This window comes from Vigna angularis, chromosome 8 (assembly GCF_016808095.1).
Source record: "Vigna angularis cultivar LongXiaoDou No.4 chromosome 8, ASM1680809v1, whole genome shotgun sequence".
In the NCBI taxonomy this organism is placed as follows: domain Eukaryota; kingdom Viridiplantae; phylum Streptophyta; class Magnoliopsida; order Fabales; family Fabaceae; genus Vigna; species Vigna angularis.
The window spans coordinates 7909805-7929033 of record NC_068977.1 but is presented as its reverse complement, the minus strand read 5'-3'; the positions used below and the strand labels follow the sequence as shown (position 1 = coordinate 7929033).

The 19229-nt window shown below is 35.1% G+C and overlaps 2 protein-coding genes across 3 annotated transcripts; both read left to right on the top strand.

Annotated features, from left to right (window-relative positions):
* Window positions 1–3422: 3422 nt before the first annotated feature.
* Window positions 3423–6969, top strand: LOC108343749 (putative calcium-transporting ATPase 13, plasma membrane-type). Its single transcript, XM_052866783.1, has 2 exons — window positions 3423–3515; window positions 3730–6969. Exon 2 carries the CDS (start codon window positions 3745–3747, stop codon window positions 6784–6786), a length of 3042 nt encoding a protein of 1013 aa, XP_052722743.1. The 5' UTR covers window positions 3423–3515; window positions 3730–3744; the 3' UTR covers window positions 6787–6969.
* Window positions 6970–8163: 1194 nt separating this feature from the next.
* LOC128193669 (pollen-specific leucine-rich repeat extensin-like protein 4) lies at window positions 8164–19216 on the top strand. Of its 2 annotated transcripts, XM_052867730.1 has the most exons (6): window positions 8164–8780; window positions 8903–9018; window positions 12329–12414; window positions 14549–14861; window positions 18370–18871; window positions 18944–19216. In XM_052867730.1, exons 4-6 carry the CDS (start codon window positions 14552–14554, stop codon window positions 19089–19091), a joined length of 960 nt encoding a protein of 319 aa, XP_052723690.1. In that variant the 5' UTR covers window positions 8164–8780; window positions 8903–9018; window positions 12329–12414; window positions 14549–14551; the 3' UTR covers window positions 19092–19216. The 2 variants fall into 2 exon arrangements, with proteins under 2 accessions (XP_052723690.1, XP_052723689.1); XM_052867729.1 differs by lacking the exons at window positions 18370–18871; window positions 18944–19216 and having other exon boundaries at window positions 14549–17076.
* The last annotated feature ends 13 nt before the right edge of the window (window positions 19217–19229 follow it).

Sequence of the window (19229 nt, the reverse complement as noted above, 5' to 3'; positions counted from 1 at the left end):
ATATGTTAACATTGATAAATTTAAATAATGATGCTGATAGTAAAGTAATTGAAACATAAACAAAATAAATGATTAACAAAAAAGGTTAATATTTAGTAAATACTTTTTAAAAATTTACAAACACCTTAGTAAACAATTCAAGAAAAAAAAAATATTTTCACAACACAATTAATTTGTTGAAATTTTCTTATAACTCATTTAAGTTTTTGTGTTTTTAATAAATTAATTATGAAAAGCTCATTTATTTATTTTCTTAACTTACTTTATTAAAAGTATTTATGAAAAAGCTTCCGCGTATCCTTTGTTAACTTATATATATCAAACACCTAATCATACATTTATAAAATATAGTTATCTGTCATATGTCTGTCTTCATTATTTGATAGAGTGTTCTTTTCTCTTCACGTGGAAGAAAAAGTTATATAATTTGCTTAAAAAGAAAAAAAAAAGTTGCAAGTGCAAAAACATTTCTATTATAAAAATTGCACCGCCATAGTAACAACCAAAACCTGTTTAAGAATCTATTAGGTCCTATTTAAATTAAAAGAAATGGAAGTTATCGATTATTTATTAGATTTGATTTTTTTCACAATTTTAATATCAAAACATTTTTTACTTAAAAAATCTCAAACTAAACATATTTTATTATCAAGGAATGCTTTTACTCCCTCCGACATGTTATTTATGATGTACTACACGTATTTTACGTGTAACGTTGAAGTGAATTCCTTAATCCTATCGAAAACATTTGACTTAAATTGATAGTGTAAGCAACGCGTAAATGACGTGACCACCAGTTAATTAATTTATAATTTTATTTTCACTAAATTAAAACGAAATTCTATATGCCTGCCACTATACTTGTCGTTTAGCGTTGAATAAGTCAAACAGTTCAACATTAGTGTAGACAACACGAGGCAAGTAAGAAGCAATAACAAATTTTAACATTTTCGGAAACTTAATGAACTGGAAATGTTGCATTTTGGTGAAATACAACTTTCTTGAAAGCAATTCTTTAAACTTATGCCTTCGTGATATTTTAGATGTTCACAAGTAATATCCACAAAGTTAGAAAATATCATAGAAAAACATAACTTTTCTGTAAACTTGTACTTCATCTAATATTTTAATAACATAATCAAAGTAATTGACTGAATATAAATATACATATACATATGAGTTTCCCAACATAAATTAACATTTATTGTTTATCAAACCTTATCCATAACTTGTCATATATATATTGATCCGTTCATGATATAAAATAAGAAAAAAAAAGATTGAACATGTTCCACCCAATTGTTTCAGCAAAATAAATCAACATTTACAATAACACACAAGTATGTTTTTTTTTTATTGTTCTACATCATTACATTGGTTTTGTTAATTTGACACGTTATTCCTTGAAAAACATGTAATATAGTTTATTTGCGAAACTGAAAAAATATGGATAAGAGACTATGTGATCTATACTATATTTTATTGACACATGGACAATTGTGATATATCTTTATGATTCTTGGAATATTTTTAACATTTAAAACTCTTAAATGTGCAATAATTTTAAAATTTAAAATATCCTAATTTATGTTGTTATCTATATTGGTTATAACTAACCAATATGACTATTTAAGATTAGAGAGTATATAATTCCTGAATTCACAGAGTTAAATTTCCAGAACAATTTTTTTTATAGAAATAAAAGGTTATTAAAGAAAAATCTAACATTTCATTGACAAAAACATGTTCAAATAATTATAATAGTGCAATGGTAAAAGTTAGGTAAAAGTGGTTAAGAATTATGACAGTAAAAATGGTGTGAAATTTCCACAACTTTGATCCTTCTACATCATTGTGTGTAAATTCAATTCATAGAGAATATTACTTTTCCATTTTTCTCAGTTCACATGTAAAGCGATTCACAACATTCTTTCAATGAAATATTGCAGCACCAACTCTTATGAGTCTACTTAATTAAAAAAAATGACTCATACTTTTCATCTTTTCATCGAGTCAATTTTTTTTCTTAAAAAAATATTCTATCCACACTCATTTTTGAAATATTAATTGGTGGTTGGGATAAGGCTGAATCCAGGAAATTAAGCTTATTGACTGGAAACGATTTTTATTTTTTTTATAATAAGATGAATAATGCGCAAGCTATTATTATAATTAAAATTTGGAATAAAGAGATATTTAAATTTATAGTAAATTATGATTTAAGCTTACTTTTAATTATAAATAATTTTCTAACACATTAGAATTTAATTCAGAGGAAGATATTAAAAGGAATTTTTTCTGCTTAAGAATGTAAATTTAGAGGAAAACTTAAGAATATTCGAACTAAAAGATTGAAAAGAACAATATTGTAAATATGTTGGATGTTCTATTATATAAATATGAAATTGTTAATATTAATGATAGATGATTTATAAATAAAAATGTTCAAGAAAGAAATTGAGAAAGGAATAGTTATTATAGTAAATATATTCTGTTTTACTTTTCTATTGCTTACAAGTTAACTTGAACAGAATGATGACCTGAAGTATAGAGATGATGTAGATTCATCCATATCCATTCCAAGGTCAAAAGGATTGTTCAGAAGCAATAAGAAGTACTTTTCATAAAAAAAAAATTATAGATTTATAACAAATAAAAACCTCCATCATGAAATGAATTTCTTATCGGATGATTATGGAATTTTAATTCTCGAAATATAATATTAAATTTCTATTTAGAACTAATTAAACAGTCAAAACACAAAAAAAAAAAAGAAATATGAAATTACTAGAACAAGAGATTGAAAAGGGAATTATTACTTATATATTGATATACTTCTTTTTAAAATATAACTATTTATGGACGAGAGTCACGTGTCGGTTATAGAATCTGTTTTTTCTTGGTGAACAACTTTTGGAAAGAAATCATACTTGTTTTTCAAATATAGGCGAAAATTAAAAAGATAAGGACAATGGTACTTAGAAAAAAAATCATATGATATTATTTTCTATTACCTTTCACTCTCCTTTTTTAATAGAACCATCTTATTCCTGTAAAAAATTCTCATTGTCAAATGGTGAATGGTATCACAAACTTTTTCCAAAAGATATTGACTAACGTTAGAAGGAACGCAGAAGTCGACAAAAGAAAGGAACATTGATATTAAAGAAACAAACAACTAGTTACATTAATATTTTAATTACAGTTTTAAAATTAAATTATTAATATATATTATTATTTTATAAAGTAAAGGTTATGTGTTACACCTTCCTCGTAGCATCATATGGCACAAATTCATATGAAGGAGCTGGAACATCATGGGAAACATACTTTCTTTTCATAACGGAAATGAGTCATTGCTTGAATAATAAGAAATCTCTGAAACTCAAAACGCGTTGTTAATCCTTTATATATAGATAAATAGATATGCAATCATCTCATGGTACATATAAAAGTTTAGTTGTTCCAACATATCTGAACTCCTACAATTTGCATACAACAGTTTCACGTACGAGGTAGAGATTGCAGCTGTGCTATCTTTTGTTGATCCTACACATACTGTGTTACAAAATATCTTCGTTCTTTCTGTTCATTGTCTTCTCCATATAATACTTTGTGTTTCTTCTTCTCTTCTCACTATTGTTTTTGTTTCGGTGAAGTTTATCTATTCTATTGAATAAGTTTGTCGTCATCTTGTTCTTGAAAATGACAATGCCCTTTCTTACAAAGTTTAACAGTATAGAGATGCTTCTCAATGCATCGAGCTCTGTTAGTGCATCCAATAAAAGATGGCACTCTGCATTCATGGCCATCTATTGCTCCCGAGCTATCATGTCACTCTCCGCTCGAAACAAAACATACAAAATCAAAGAAAAAGTCTCACCTACACCAACACCACCGCCATATTTCGTCATGGTTGATTTCAGCCCTCACCGTTCCTTTGGTATTGATCAAACAGTCCTCACGGATATTGTCAAAGATAAAGACCTTCAGAGCCTTGATACATTTGGTGGAGTTGAAGGGGTGGCAACAGCCCTTGAAACCCACCTCGAGTATGGTATCAAAGGTGCTGGTGGTGGTGATGATGAAGACATCACACGTAGAACACACGTGTTTGGTTCCAACACTTACCACAAACCACCTTCCAAAGGGTTCTTCCACTTTGTGGTGGAAGCCTTTAAGGATGTCACCATTCTCATCCTTTTGGCTTGTGCTGCTCTTTCCCTTGGCTTTGGCATCAAGGAACATGGAATCAAAGAAGGTTGGTACGATGGTGGAAGCATATTCGTTGCAGTGTTCATTGTGGTTTCCTTGTCAGCAGTGAGCAACTTCAGACAGAACAGACAGTTTGACAAGCTGTCCCAGGTGAGCAATGACATACAAATTGATGTGGTGAGAAGTGGGAGGCGTCAGCATTTGTCAATCTTTGAAATAGTTGTCGGTGATGTCATTTGCTTGAAGATTGGGGATCAAGTGCCAGCAGATGGGTTGTTCATTGAAGGGCATTCACTTAGAGTGGATGAATCAAGTATGACAGGAGAGAGTGATCATGTTGAAATCAGTAGACAGCACCCTTTCTTGTTCTCAGGCACCAAGGTGGCTGATGGGTATGCGAAGATGCTCGTTACCTCAGTTGGTATGAACACAACATGGGGCCAAATGATGAGTTCGATAAGCCGGGATAATGATGAGCAAACTCCTTTGCAAGAGAGGCTAAACAAGCTAACATCGTCCATTGGAAAGGTTGGTTTGGCTGTGGCTTTTCTTGTCCTTGTTGTTTTGCTGGTTAGGTACTTCACAGGGAATACGAAGGATGACCATGGGGTCAGAGAGTACAATGGAAGCAAGACCAAGTTTGATGACATAATGAATGCTGTTGTGGGAATTGTTGCTGATGCTGTTACCATTGTTGTTGTTGCAATCCCCGAGGGTCTTCCATTGGCTGTGACGCTCACTCTGGCTTATTCAATGAAGAAAATGATGGCTGACCAAGCAATGGTGAGAAAGCTCTCAGCATGTGAGACAATGGGTTCTGCCACCACAATTTGCACAGATAAGACTGGGACTCTCACACTCAATGAGATGAAAGTAACCAAGTTCTGGATTGGCCAAGAAACCGTGGCAGAAACTGAAAATGCCAACTCAAAGGTTGCTCCAGTTGTTCTTCAACTTATCCAAGAAGGGGTGGCTCTAAACACAACTGGTAGTGTGCACAAATCCAATAAATCAGGTTCTGAATTTGAGTTTTCAGGCAGTCCCACAGAAAAAGCCATCCTATCCTGGGCAGTTTTGGAATTGAACATGGAGACGGAGCACTTGACAAAAAGCTGTTCCATCATTCAGGTTGAGACCTTCAACTCAAAGAAGAAAAAAAGCGGAGTTTTGTTGAGAAGGAAGGCAGACAACACAGTTAATGCTCACTGGAAAGGAGCAGCTGAGATGGTACTAAAGATGTGCTCAAGATACTATGATGCTTCTGGTACTGTGAAAGATCTTGACATTGATACAATGTTGAAGTTTGAACACATCATTCAAGGTATGGCAGCTAGTAGTCTTCGTTGCATTGCTTTTGCACATGTAGAAGTACCTGAGGAAGAGCTTGGAGATGAAAACACAACGGGGAAAGTGAAAGACAGTGGTTTAACATTGTTAGGGGTGGTTGGGATTAAGGATCCATGTCGTCCAGGGGTGAAGAAGGCTGTGGAAGCTTGCCAAAAGGCTGGTGTGAACGTCAAAATGATCACAGGTGACAATGTTTTCACTGCAAGGGCTATAGCAAGCGAATGTGGGATACTCCGGCCAAATCAGGACACAGCTGGAGCAGTGATTGAAGGAGAGGAATTTCGCAACTACACACCTGAAGAGAGGCTGGAGAAGGTGGAAAAAATCTGTGTGATGGCCAGATCTTCTCCTTTTGACAAACTTCTAATGGTTCAATGTCTGAAGCAGAAAGGCCATGTAGTTGCTGTTACCGGGGATGGCACAAATGACGCACCAGCACTGAAAGAAGCTGACATTGGACTCTCTATGGGAATTCAAGGTACTGAAGTGGCCAAAGAGAGCTCAGACATTGTTATTTTGGATGACAATTTTGCATCTGTGGTGACTGTCTTAAGGTGGGGAAGGTGTGTTTACAACAACATACAGAAGTTCATTCAGTTTCAGTTGACAGTGAATGTTGCAGCACTTGCTATCAACTTTGTGGCAGCAGTATCAGCAGGGGAAGTGCCACTCACAGCAGTACAATTATTATGGGTGAACTTGATCATGGACACATTAGGTGCTTTGGCACTTGCAACAGAAAAGCCCACCAATGAATTGATGGACAAACCACCAGTTGGTAGAACAAAACCTCTAATCACCAATGTCATGTGGAGGAATCTATTGGCTCAAGCTTTGTACCAGATAGCAGTTTTGCTGACTCTTCAATTCAAAGGTGAGTCTATCTTTGGTGTGACATCAGGGGTAAATGACACATTGATTTTCAACACGTTTGTTCTCTGCCAAGTGTTCAATGAGTTCAATGCAAGGAAGATGGAGAAGAGGAATGTATTCAAAGGCATACACAGGAGCAAGTTGTTTTTAGGCATCATTGCCATAACAATAATCCTTCAGGTTGTTATGGTTGAGTTTCTAAAGAAGTTTGCTGACACAGAGAGGCTAAATTGGGGGCAATGGGCTATCTGCATTGGTCTAGCTGCAGTTTCCTGGCCAATAGGTTGGGTTGTGAAGTTGATACCTGTCCCAGAGAAACCGTTTCTCAGTTTTTTGAGAATCAAGAAATGAAGACATACCCATGTATGGTGCTGTCTTGTGTGATCATTCTATTTGTATAATTCCTTTTTTTTTTTTTTATCTTGTAGACATTGTATTAGACATTCTTTAAATTCTTTTATCATATGTATTGTAATTACATATTTCAATAATTCAATATAACAGAGATAGTTGATTTTTTAATATGGAAGAAAAGTGCTGTAACCTCTATGCACATAATTCTTGAACTGTCTTTCATTTTTTATCATTAGCCATGCAGACAGACTCCAACATTATATACACATTATGTCAACGTTAGTTTTCTTCTATTCACAAAATTTCCATGGAAAAGGAAGCAAATTAGTGAAATCCATTGAAATTATTAGTAACAGTGTTCTAAAGTTATAAATCAATGGTTCTTAGTGTAAAATCCCAATTTTTTCTTACTAAAATCTATAATTAACATAAATTACATAATTGAAATAAAACTTCATTTCTATTTTATTAAAAATCTCAATAAACAAAAACATATTTTACAATTAGATTTTATTAAAATAGAAAAATATAATATTAAAAGATACAAACATCATAAGTAGAATACATATCATACAAACACATGTTGTCACCAGTGCAAAAATTTCAATTTACTGCAACTCTTGCAAATAAAAGTCGGAGTTCACTCCCCCTCGAAGAGACTTATAGGTGAAGTTCACCATTTGTACCATCACGCAGAGTTTATCAAAAAGCCAAGACTTCCCATTTTGTTGAAACACACACGGCACAAACATATCAACCACCGTCTGATTTCCACATAGGGTTTTCTACACAACATCAATACATCACATAAACTTTCACAAATAAAAAAAAAAGTTTAAAAAGAAAAAAAAAACAATATTGTAAGCTTCCCTACCTCTTATTTTTTACTTCTTCCTTCTTTGAGTTATTCTTTCTATTAAAATTCTCTCTATAAACTTTGTCATGTCATATTTACACACCTAATATCTCTAAGAAAAGTACTATATTTTATTATTATTATCTAATAATAATATCTAATTATATTCTAAAATAATTTGTAACAATATAATAATATACAAGAATATCAACTATAATATCTAACAATGTCTAATAATATTTTTTTTGAATGGATAATTATTCTCTAAATCTTATTTCTTAGAAAATCTTTTAAAATAAAATAAATTATGTAAATTATAACTAGTAAATAATTTCATCTTTTACTTAAAATATATAACTATATTTATATACTTTTCTAATTACTAAAATTTCTTGGATCACACTTAGATAAATTAATGACTAATGTTGTTGAAAACAAATTTAATAGTGATGGAAAATTACTAAAATACTCATTTACTTATTTGGCTTCTTTTAATTTCCTCAAAGGTTGTCTAGTTTAGAAAAAAGTTATCTCAACTACAAGAAATGCAGTAATTACCGAAGGATAAATACCGAAGGCTTTTTGGACCGTCGGTAATATCGATTTACCGAAGGCTTTACCGAAGGGCATGTGAGGTGGTAATTACCGAAGGATTGTGACCGTCGATAATGGCTGAGTGGAAATACCGAAGGCTTACGACCGTCGGTATAAGCATCAACTTAATGAAATGCGAATTTGGGATTTCCCTCTCCCATTTGTCCCAAATTGTTTTCGCACAAGTCTTCCTTTCTCCCTTTACCCGAAATTTCTTTCTTCGAACACTACTCCCTTTCTTGATTCCCCAATCCATTTGAGTCCCAGAAAATTGTTTGTCCTTTGCTCCCAATCAACATTGGCTTCCTTCTTCGGTTGATGGTGGTGAGGGGAGGCTTGGAGCTGGTTTGGTGCTGTCGCTACGAGAGGTTGGGTGGTGCATTTCTGTCATCTTGGTTAGGGGTTTTCTTTGACGGCTATTGTACGGTAGAGGCTGAGTGTCTGCCTTTTGTGCCGCTGTGGAGGAGGCTATGTTGGAGGGAGGGTGTGGACAATCCCTACTGTGGAGGTTTTGTGTTGCCTTACTTCCCCTACCGTCAAGGTAAGTAGGTTTCTTATTGAACCTGCATGTGTTTAGCCCCTATTCTTCGTAAGAGGGTGTTTAATGATTAATATTTGTTGGTGTTACGTTTTGCTAATGTAATTTGTCCATTATTCTACAAGGTTTTAGGGTTTTGATAAGGGGCTGAGTCACAGAACGTGTAGAAGGTTCCAACACAGTGGGTTAAAGCTAGTTGCAAAAAGGCTGCACTGAACTGTCCAACAGTTATCATTTACAGGTAGGTAAAGTTCATCTTGTTGTGTTTGCCATTCTCATTGTGTTGTGTTAATTACCTTATGAACTGAGAGCCAATTATAATTGAATTTGGATTGTTTAGTTTGCAATTTTCAGCAATATGAGCATGTATGAATTGTCTATTTTGATGATAGCCTTGATAGGAAATAAATTGTGCAATTTGAGCATCCACGTGCTATGAATGCAACTGCAACTTTACTGAGCCTTTCTGGCTTTTCTGAATTTGTATCACATGGCCTGAAATAGTTGTTGTCAGGGAAATTTGAGATACATAGGCTACGATTGCCGAAAAACGATAGAGAGGAATTTATAAAATTTGTTAGCCGTAGTGGAACACGACCTTCAAAAGAATTATATGAAATGTTGAACTCAGATAATGAACTGAGTTCATCGAGAACTTGTATACTTCCTGTGAAATTGTTCCAAGAGAGATCCAGTTTTATCAGATTCTTCAGGTTCTCGATCTCCCTAGGAAGCTCACCTATCAGCCCATTAGCACTTAGATTTAGAAAATACATCAAATCCACCAGTTCTCCAATTGATCTAGGAATGCTCCCTCCAAATCACCTATCAGCCCATTAGCCCAAATTTTATGCAAGTTTATGCCTTCTCTAGAGTGTTAATATGAACAACTAATTCCAAACCACATAAAAACATATAAAAACAGCTTAAATGTAAGATAGACATGTAAGAACACACAATACAAGAAGATCATCATCATTAAATGACAAAACACCATCAACTTATAGTACAAAGCAGGCATTGATGTGAGTTAGTGAGTTATGGGACTAACATCAGATATTGATGCAATAGAGTAAGGTTGCACTTAGAATTAGGGTATCATATGACATGACATAACCGCATTGGTAAGAGATTAGGAGAATTTATAAAATAGTTTATGATATGTCTATTAGATTATCTCAATATGCATTCAGGATAGCTTGTAGAAATGACTTCCAACTTAAATAAAAACTTTTTAAGCCAATTTCCTCTTCAAATAAAAAAATTAGTTATATGTAATAATGACTTGAATTGTTTACGTAAATCCATCCTAGATATGGTGTATACTTAAGTCCTATATGGGTAAAACTCCTAAATCATTTATAGGAGAACAAAATGAAGGAGGTATTGAATCGAGTTTTTCCCATAAGCCAAAGGCAATTTATGCACTTAACTTTTGTAGAAGCTCTTTCATTTAACTTTTTCACAAGCTAAAGCACATAAGATGAATTTAGTTTATGGGAGAAGCAAAATTCATTTTACTTTCATATTTTGTTATCTTATAAATAGTTATCAAGATATTTATGCAAATGGGCCAAACTGGTTTGCTTGGTCTATTTGTCTATCTTCTTTGCCAGAGATAGAAGGATTCCCTGGAACCCTCTGGAGTTCGTACTTGTTAATCTTGCTCCCAATTCCTTGATCAATCTCTTGACCAAAAAGCTTTTTTCTTCACATCACCTTTGAAAGCCATGGCATTTTTTTGAAGGTGAATCGTTTATTTGGATGGTGGTACATAATAGGATAGGATTAATATGAATTATTTGTTACAGAACTGCAACCCTCACAAAACTCTATATATCCCAAAGTCCACACTATACTCTGGCTATGAGAAAAACAGACTTCTATTTAACGGGATAAATAGGTTTTCTTAAATTTTTTAGCTGATGGATAATTTAAAGGAGTGCACCTTGGGTGGATTTTCCAAGAGAGCTCAAATGAAATGATTCCTTCATCTTCTTGGGTTTCTTTTAGGAGGATATTGTAACATCCACTCTGGTACTTACACATCTACACACACTTTTTGATGCAAATGTTTGATAACGTTGTGATATTTTAAATATCTAACAAATGTATGGGGTTTAACCTTCAGTAGTGATCACTCATCTCATTAAGTAATCCTTGGTTTTCAATATTTTCCAGTAATTCAGAGTATGTAGTCAAACACTCAGTTCACGTGACATCTGTTTTCAAGAAACTGCTTTGAAGAACATAAACGTAGGTCTTGTCCTTGTGGTGGCCTTAAACCTGACCTTACAGAAATTTTTGCTACTATTACTGTTATTATTAAAAAGAGAATACAATGATTTAGGATACATTAGGCTTCATGAATAGATGATAACAGCATTATATAATCCATGTAGTCATGCTCACTTAGTAGCAGGAATAATGCTTGATTGTTGTTGATGAAGGAATAGACTATTTTGGTAACATTGAAGCTACTCCAAAACAGATTGAGAAACACTATTTTGGTAACATTGAAGCTACTGGATTGAACCACAAAGTCTTCACAGTATTAAAAAATCACAGGAAATTAGCACCAAAGCAGACAAAAAACTGCACCATAATTGGTTATGGAGAACAGAAAATTTTGGACTTCAAATTGACAACTTGGATGGCCAAAGATTGAATAGGCAATTAAGTAAAGTTTAGAAACGAAGTAGGCACTGAAATGTAACCTAGGAAATGCTCTAGATCATATTAATAAAGCAAATAAACATAAATCAAGTTGATTCAAACTCAATTCAAAAATTGCTTATCATTTTAGGTAACTCTATATCAGTGTATGTTGAGTCATACTTGAACCAACCTTCATTTCAACATCTGTTGAGTCAAGCTGAGGATGAATTTGGTTATGACCATCCAACTGGTGGTCTCATAATTCCTTGTGGAGAAGATGTGTTCTGAGATATCACTTCTCGCTTCGATAGTTGCTAACTGCTTAAAGATGGAACTGACTTAGATGTAGACATATAGTTGACACACTTTTCTATCATAGTTTCTTACCTTGAGAATATTTCCCTCTCCATGTTTGATGACTTAAGCATATGTTTATTTAAATCAAAGGACCTGACCAAGATTTCATCAATATAGTTGAACAAGAAAAATGATTTAAGATGGCCTGATCAAACAAGTCTACAGGACTTTGTTTTCTTATATTTAATTGTTCACACTTTAGAAAAGTTTAAAATAGGAACAAAGAATTAAAAGTAAAGTCTTATGCACCTCATTGGGTCATAGTTTGGTTTATATGAAAATTTTCTTTCTAAACCATCACTTTTTGAATTAAAATGGAAGTGGAGTATTGATTTTGAGCTGCAAGCTGTTTATAACTCATTTTAGAGTTTAAACACAAATAAAATCATCAAACAAAGTTGCTTGAACATTGAGCTGTGTGTTTAAATACCTTTTTGGATACTATTAGGTAATGCTTAAACTGTTGCTATGGTTATTAAATTAATGGAACAATATCTAATGAATAACCTTAAATACACTTCTATTTGATGTCTTAGGTGAGTTTTTAAAGCAATTGTGGCCAGAAGGGGAGGAAGAGAGTCTACAAAGAAGACTTGAGCAGGAAAGGATAACAAAGGCGAAGGTATGGTCACCTAAACTAAAATTGCATGATTATATGTGATATGTTATTTTCATTCTTGTTTCATGAATTTGATGTTGTTATAAAATGTTGTGAATGTCCACTTTGAATGTTAAGTTATGTTGAATGGAGTTTATGATACTGTATACATTGAGTTTTGTATGAGTGTGAGTGAAATCTTCCACTATGAGCAGCCATTATGGAACGTAAGCCTCCTACTATGCCTTGTTTACTAATACAAATTAGTTTTATCAACAAAAGAAGAGTAGAGTTTCTACTTTTCCATTCTAATCTTGGCTGTTTCATTTCTCTTGGTAATTGAGCAAAATAAAAAAGAGATAACAGAGAAAATTAAAGATGAGATAGGAGATATGAACAAAAATTCCCAAAAATTATTAAACTTTACATTAAAAAAAGTTTACAATGTTTCCAAATTGGTTGTTTGAATACAACACATAACAAGATTTAGGTTCAGATGTTTAAAGCAATAAAAAAGGGTGTAGAAATGAAGGAGGCACACAATTAGACCTTAGGAATGGATCCAGAACAAATTATAGAAGACCAAAAAAATAGAAATGCAGATTGAAACCAAGTCTGCAGATTGAAATGCAGATTAAAATGGTTCTTAAACAATCAGTATCCTACATTAGTGATATCTACAGTCTAGTTTTGTTGTGACTAGACCAGAACCTATATGTATTTAAACATGACTACAGAAAACAACAAAGTTAATAGCTTCTGTTCTGTTTTTTCCTGACAAGCAAAGTTAAGAAATGCTTCTGGAATTAACTGTTCAAACTTTTTGATATGACAAGCAAAGTTAAGAATCCTTTTTAACACTTTGCTTTACTTCTTTTAATCATTTAGTTCTATTTTAAATCACTGAACCAGGTCTTGCTGCAACCCAAATTGAATTTTAAAGCAACTTCATCAAAACAGTACCTCAATTTTCAACTCTGCACCAAAAATTGACTCAAGATTGATGGTTTTAAAAGTGAATTCGTGCACAAGTGATTCTGACACTTTGGTAACACTTTCAACTGCTTTAATTCATCAATTTAAACTTTTCTGAACTGTAATTGGGTTCAAAACCAAGCTGTATAACGGATTCACCCTTCTACTTGGTAATTTCACTCAAAATTGAGGTTTGAACATACTATTTTGCACACAGATGAATCTGACTTCAATTGGAATGTTCTAACAGTTTTAAAACAACAAATATGACTTCTTTAAACTGAAAAATAGCACAGAATCACACAAGCACGAAAATACCAAGTGTAGCTTCTTTTTCCCCTTCCACTGGACATGTAGCTTCTTTGTCCCCTTCCACTTGACAATGCAGGAACTGATCAAAACAATTAAAACAAAGAGCCTCCAAACAAAATGTCTCTTCATAAATGTCCTTGATGCATCTTCCACAACTAATGCAGCGTGTTATGCAAAGAAGTAGATGAAGTAGCTCAAAATACTACTCAAACCTCCAAAAAAATTTACACAATTTGCAAAGTGCACTAAAGTAGGAAAATATACTACAATAAACTATCCTAACAAGTTAAGAATGGTAGAACCTACCTATTTAAGAACTCACAGTAAAAGATATAGGTAAAAGTAGTAGCTTAAACTAAAATTTTGACAACTTAGAACCTAAAACTAGTATCTCAAATACACTAAAAGTGCAAACCTGCATTTAGACCATCAGTGAATGTTCATCTATATGTTGTATGTTGATGTATATATTGTATGTTCGTATATATTGTATGTTGATTTATTAGGCTACGAATTGATTAAGTTAATTAGTCATTTAAAGTCATATGGTGTTCAAAACATTCTCAGTAGAATGAGAAGGGTAACACTACCTTAACCACTTACAATTGACAAAATATATGAAAGTACTCTATAAAAGAGAACTTTAGTAATGTCAACATGTTGACAACCCCCAAATTTTATTTACAACCACTTAGGATGTCAGAGGCATTTCAATACTGAGGACTTGTCTTTGCATGCCCTTATTGAATGCCTATGACCATAGTGTTGAAATTGCCTTCCATGTTCGACTTCAATAGTAATAGGTTTATTACTTATGTCACATGGAGTGTTGCTGTTTTGGCTAAATTTTTATTTGTTTGGCTTGTCACAGAACATGGCCCATTATCCCAACTATCGTGGATGGATGTACGACCGTTGTTATAGTGGAAGGAGAGGTTTGAAAGAATCTTTTGTCATCGGAGTTGAAGAGTTCGTGGAGACGGCACGACGATATCAATATTATGCCCTTGATGGAGGGATTCGATGTCCATGCATCAAGTGCGAATGTACAAGCATTCTGAAAGATGAAGTCGTCAAAGTTCACCTTTACCAAAAAGGGTTCATGCCTAATTACACGGTCTGGACATTTCATGGTGAAGAAATTCCTTCGACCTCCACTGCAGCTGAAAAACGGCTTGCATCAGGTTCGAATACTGTTGTACATACATGTGAGATAGATCAATTTGCCTACATGCAAGAGATGGTCGACCATGCTCTTCGTCACCATGCTGCAGAAGCAGACGATAGTCATGATGAAGAGCCTCCAAATGAAACGACGCAGAGGTTTTACAATTTACTGACAGAGGCAAATCTACCTGTATTTGAAGGTTCATCTGAGTCAAAATTGTCAGTGTGCATTAGACTCATGGCTGGCAAATCTAATTGGAACGTTCCCATTCAAGCAGTGGACTTCTATACAAAACTGATGTTAGATTTGACACCACCAAACAATTTGATGCCGAAGAATTATTACCAAGCCAAAAAATGTGTTTCGAAGTTGGGATTGGATGTGAAGAAGATTGATTGTTGTGTTAATGGATGTATGTTATTCTATGACAATGACAGTGGCAAAAATGATGCATTGTTGGTGGAATGCAAGTTTTGTGGCTCACCTCGATATCAGACAATGCATGCTGGACGGAGGCAAAAAAAACCAATTCCATTAAAGTCCATGTTCTACTTGCCTATAATTCCAAGATTACAAAGATTGTTTACTTCAATGCAAACAGCAGAACACATGACATGGCATGATGGTAACAAAACTCCGGGACTTTTGCGTCATCCTTCTGATGGTGAAGCTTGGAAGCACTTCAATCGTAAACATCCATCCTTTGCTAGTGAACCGCGTAACGTCAGACTTGGTCTATGCTCTGATGGGTTTACCCCGTACATTCAGGCGTTTGCATCACCGTATTCATGTTGGCCCGTGATAGTTACCCCATACAATCTACCACCTGAGATGTGCATGACAAAGCCTTACATGTTTTTATCGTGAATAATACCAGGTCCATCTAATCCCAAATCATTGATTGATGTTTACTTGGAGCCTTTGATTGATGATTTGAAGAAGTTATGGAATGGTGTTTGGACGTATGACGTTTCAAGGAGGTAAAATTTCCTTATGAGGGCAGCCTTGATGTGGACTATTAATGACTTCCCAGCGTACGGCATGTTATCTGGTTGGAGCACACATGGTCGATTAGCTTGTCCACATTGCATGGAACATACAAAGTCATTCCAATTGAGTCATGGCCGGAAAAGTAGTTGGTTTGACTGCCATCGACGGTTCTTGCCCATTGATCACCCCTTTAGAAGAAACAAAAAGGCATTTCGAAAAGGACAAGTTGAAACGGATATGCCCCCGCCAAAGTTGACTGGATCACACGTGTGGAGAAGAGTGAAAGACTATCTAAAAGTGACTGAATCTGGTCAGAATAGGCTAGAAGGGTTTGGGGAATGGCATAATTGGACTAAAAGAAGCATATTCTGGGAACTTCCCTATTGGAAGGACAACTTGCTAAGACACAACATCGATGTGATGCACACAGAAAAAAATTTCTTTGACAATGTCTTCAACACAGTTATGAATGTTAAAGGTAAGACAAAAGATAATGAGAAAGCAAGAAAAGATTTACCTTTGTATTGTGCACGAAAAGACTTAGAGTTGAAGGCACAAGGTAACGGCCGATTATTTAAACCAAAAGCAAATTACACCATGTCAAAAGACGAGACAAGAATAGTGTGTGGATGGATCAAGGAGCTTAGAATGCCAGATGGATATGCTTCTAACTTGTGCAGATGTGCCAATGTTCAGAACGGTACTATTCAAGGGTTGAAGAGTCATGATTGTCATGTATTCATGGAGACTTTCATCCCTCTTGCGTTCAGTTGTTTGCCAATGCACGTGTTACATCCACTGATAGAAATCAGTACTTTCTTTAAAGATTTGTGTTGCACGACACTAAAGGAAGATTCCCTTAAAAAGATGGATGAAAATATCCCGATTATTCTCTGCAAATTGGAAAGAATATTCCCTCCTGCATTCTTTGATTCAATGGAGCACATTCCAATTCATCTTGCATATGAAGCTTGGCTTGGGGGACCCGTCCAGTACAGGTGGATGTATCCCTTTGAAAGGTTTATGGGAGAATCCAAACGGTCAGTTAAAAATAAAGCTAGAGTGGAAGGCTCAATATGTGCAGCTTACTTGCACAGAGAGACAACTTATTTTTGTTCACATTATTTCAAGAACTTCATGTTGTCTCCCACTCATGTCAGAAATGAAATGCAATGGCAAGTTGAACCACGTGAAGGTGCATTATCAGTTTTCCGACAATCAGGCCGTCACGCAGGGAAAGAATTCACTCACTGGTTAACTGATGCTGAATTCAACTCTGCTCATGTCCATGTCTTGATCAATTGCAGTGAAGTAAAGTCGTACCTTGAGTATGTCATCATCCATCTCTAATCTGTCAAACGGTTTAATTGTTATACACTAATGAATTTCATTTGTACCAGCTCATTTGTTGTGGCTGAGCAAGTCGCAGAAGGAAATACTTCTGCTAGAATACACTCAGAGTTTCCGCATTGGTTTAGAAATCAGGTCCGTAGTTTTTCCTACGTTTAGAGCAAGGTTAATTTGACTATTGCTTTTATAATTTTGTTACTACCTTTGTAGGTTTTTAATCAGGCATTAACTCCCACGGTTCAAGAGTTAAGACATCTCTCCAATTGGCCAATGAGATGTGTCAAAGAATGGCACACTTACTTCATCAATGGTTACAAATTCCATACACATGAATGGTCTAAAGGAAAGAAAACATCAAATTGTGGTGTGTATGTCAAGGGCCTAACAGAGGGGTCTTATGATGATTTCTACGGCATCATTCATAAAATATATGAGTTAGAGTACAACAACACTACTTCTCCAAACAGAGTGGTACTCTTCTATTGTGAATGGTTTGATCCTTCTAGAGCTGGTACTAGAGTCGATCCACGCTTTAATATTGTCGAACTGAACCAGAGATTAAGATATGGGCCTTTTGATCCTTTCATTCTACCATCTAATGTGAGACAGGTTTATTATGTGCCATATCCACCATTTCGCAATATTGACAAGCGTGGTTGGGCCGTAGCAATACAAACGAAGCCTAGAGGTCGCATAGACTCAAATGAAGTTGAGGAAGATGTAGCCTACCAACTTGACCAAATGTCACAACCACAAGAAATTATCGAAGTTGAACGTATAACCGCATTGGTCGACCCTGATGGTGATGGAGATGAATTAGAAGCAACAGTACAAGGTGATGAAGAACAAGAGGAAGAAGAAGAAGAAGAAGAAGAAGAAGAAGAAGAAGAAGAAGAAGAAGAAGAAGAAGAAGAAGAAGAAGAACAAGAAGATGATGATGATGATGACGATGAAGAAGAAGAACAAGAAGAAGAAGACGATGATGAAGATGAAGATGATGATGATGATGACGATGATTGAATGTTGAACATCTATTGTAGCAAATTGGACTATCATTTCATTACCATTATCTAAAATACCATCTTTAAGTTGTATGCAATTACTAGTACATTGACTTTGAAAACAATTCATCCTTCTTTATTTATTTATATTTATTCGCTTTGTTTGTAACCATTTCAATGCAGTAATGACAGGACAAGGTTCAGAGCGTCCTGATAAAGGAAAAGGGGTAGCAAGGCCTACAAAGAGGAAACGGCAGGCACCAAAGTATGTACTTAGGGTGCCTGCTAGACTACCTACCCCTGCTCCCGGTAGTTCATCATCTGTGGGGCCTCCTCCTACCCCTAGTATACAGACTCCTACACCAGCAGTAGACCCTACTCCTCCTCCTCGTGCAGTACACCCTTCTACTACCACTGCAGTAGACCCTTCTCCTCCTCCTGCAGCACACGCTTCTACAACCCCTGCAGCAGACCCTCTTCCTCCTCCTCTTATTGCCACCCCCACTCCTCCCCCTATTGTTATTACCCCCACTCCTCTCCCTGACCCTACTTCTATACCTTCCTCATCTTCTGTACCTCCTTCTGAGACTGTCACACCACTTGGTGATCCAGATTCAAGTGGTGATGATGAAGATCTTGACCCGCCCCTCCATGATCGACCATGGATTGAGCCCTATGGTAAAGGGTAAGTTTATAATCTGTTGATATCATTTGATGTTTAAACCATATTGTAATTGAAATGAGTTTTGTTATGCAGGTTTATTCCATCTAGGGTTGCTTCCCAGGCCATCACACGTTCAATAAAGCAACAGTTTTTAACTCCATGGCCTACTTGGGGAGCAATACCTCATGACGACAGAAAGTCATTCTGGCAGCGCTTTCAGGTCAGCAATCTATTACACTAATGTCCGTCTTATTTTAGTATGTTCTGTAATCAATGTTTGTTCTCTTTAATGTTACAGATGAAGGTGCAGTGGAAACCTGAACATGAAACTCAGATACACAGAAATTTCCACATGAAAGCATCTCATCGGCTGTTAGAG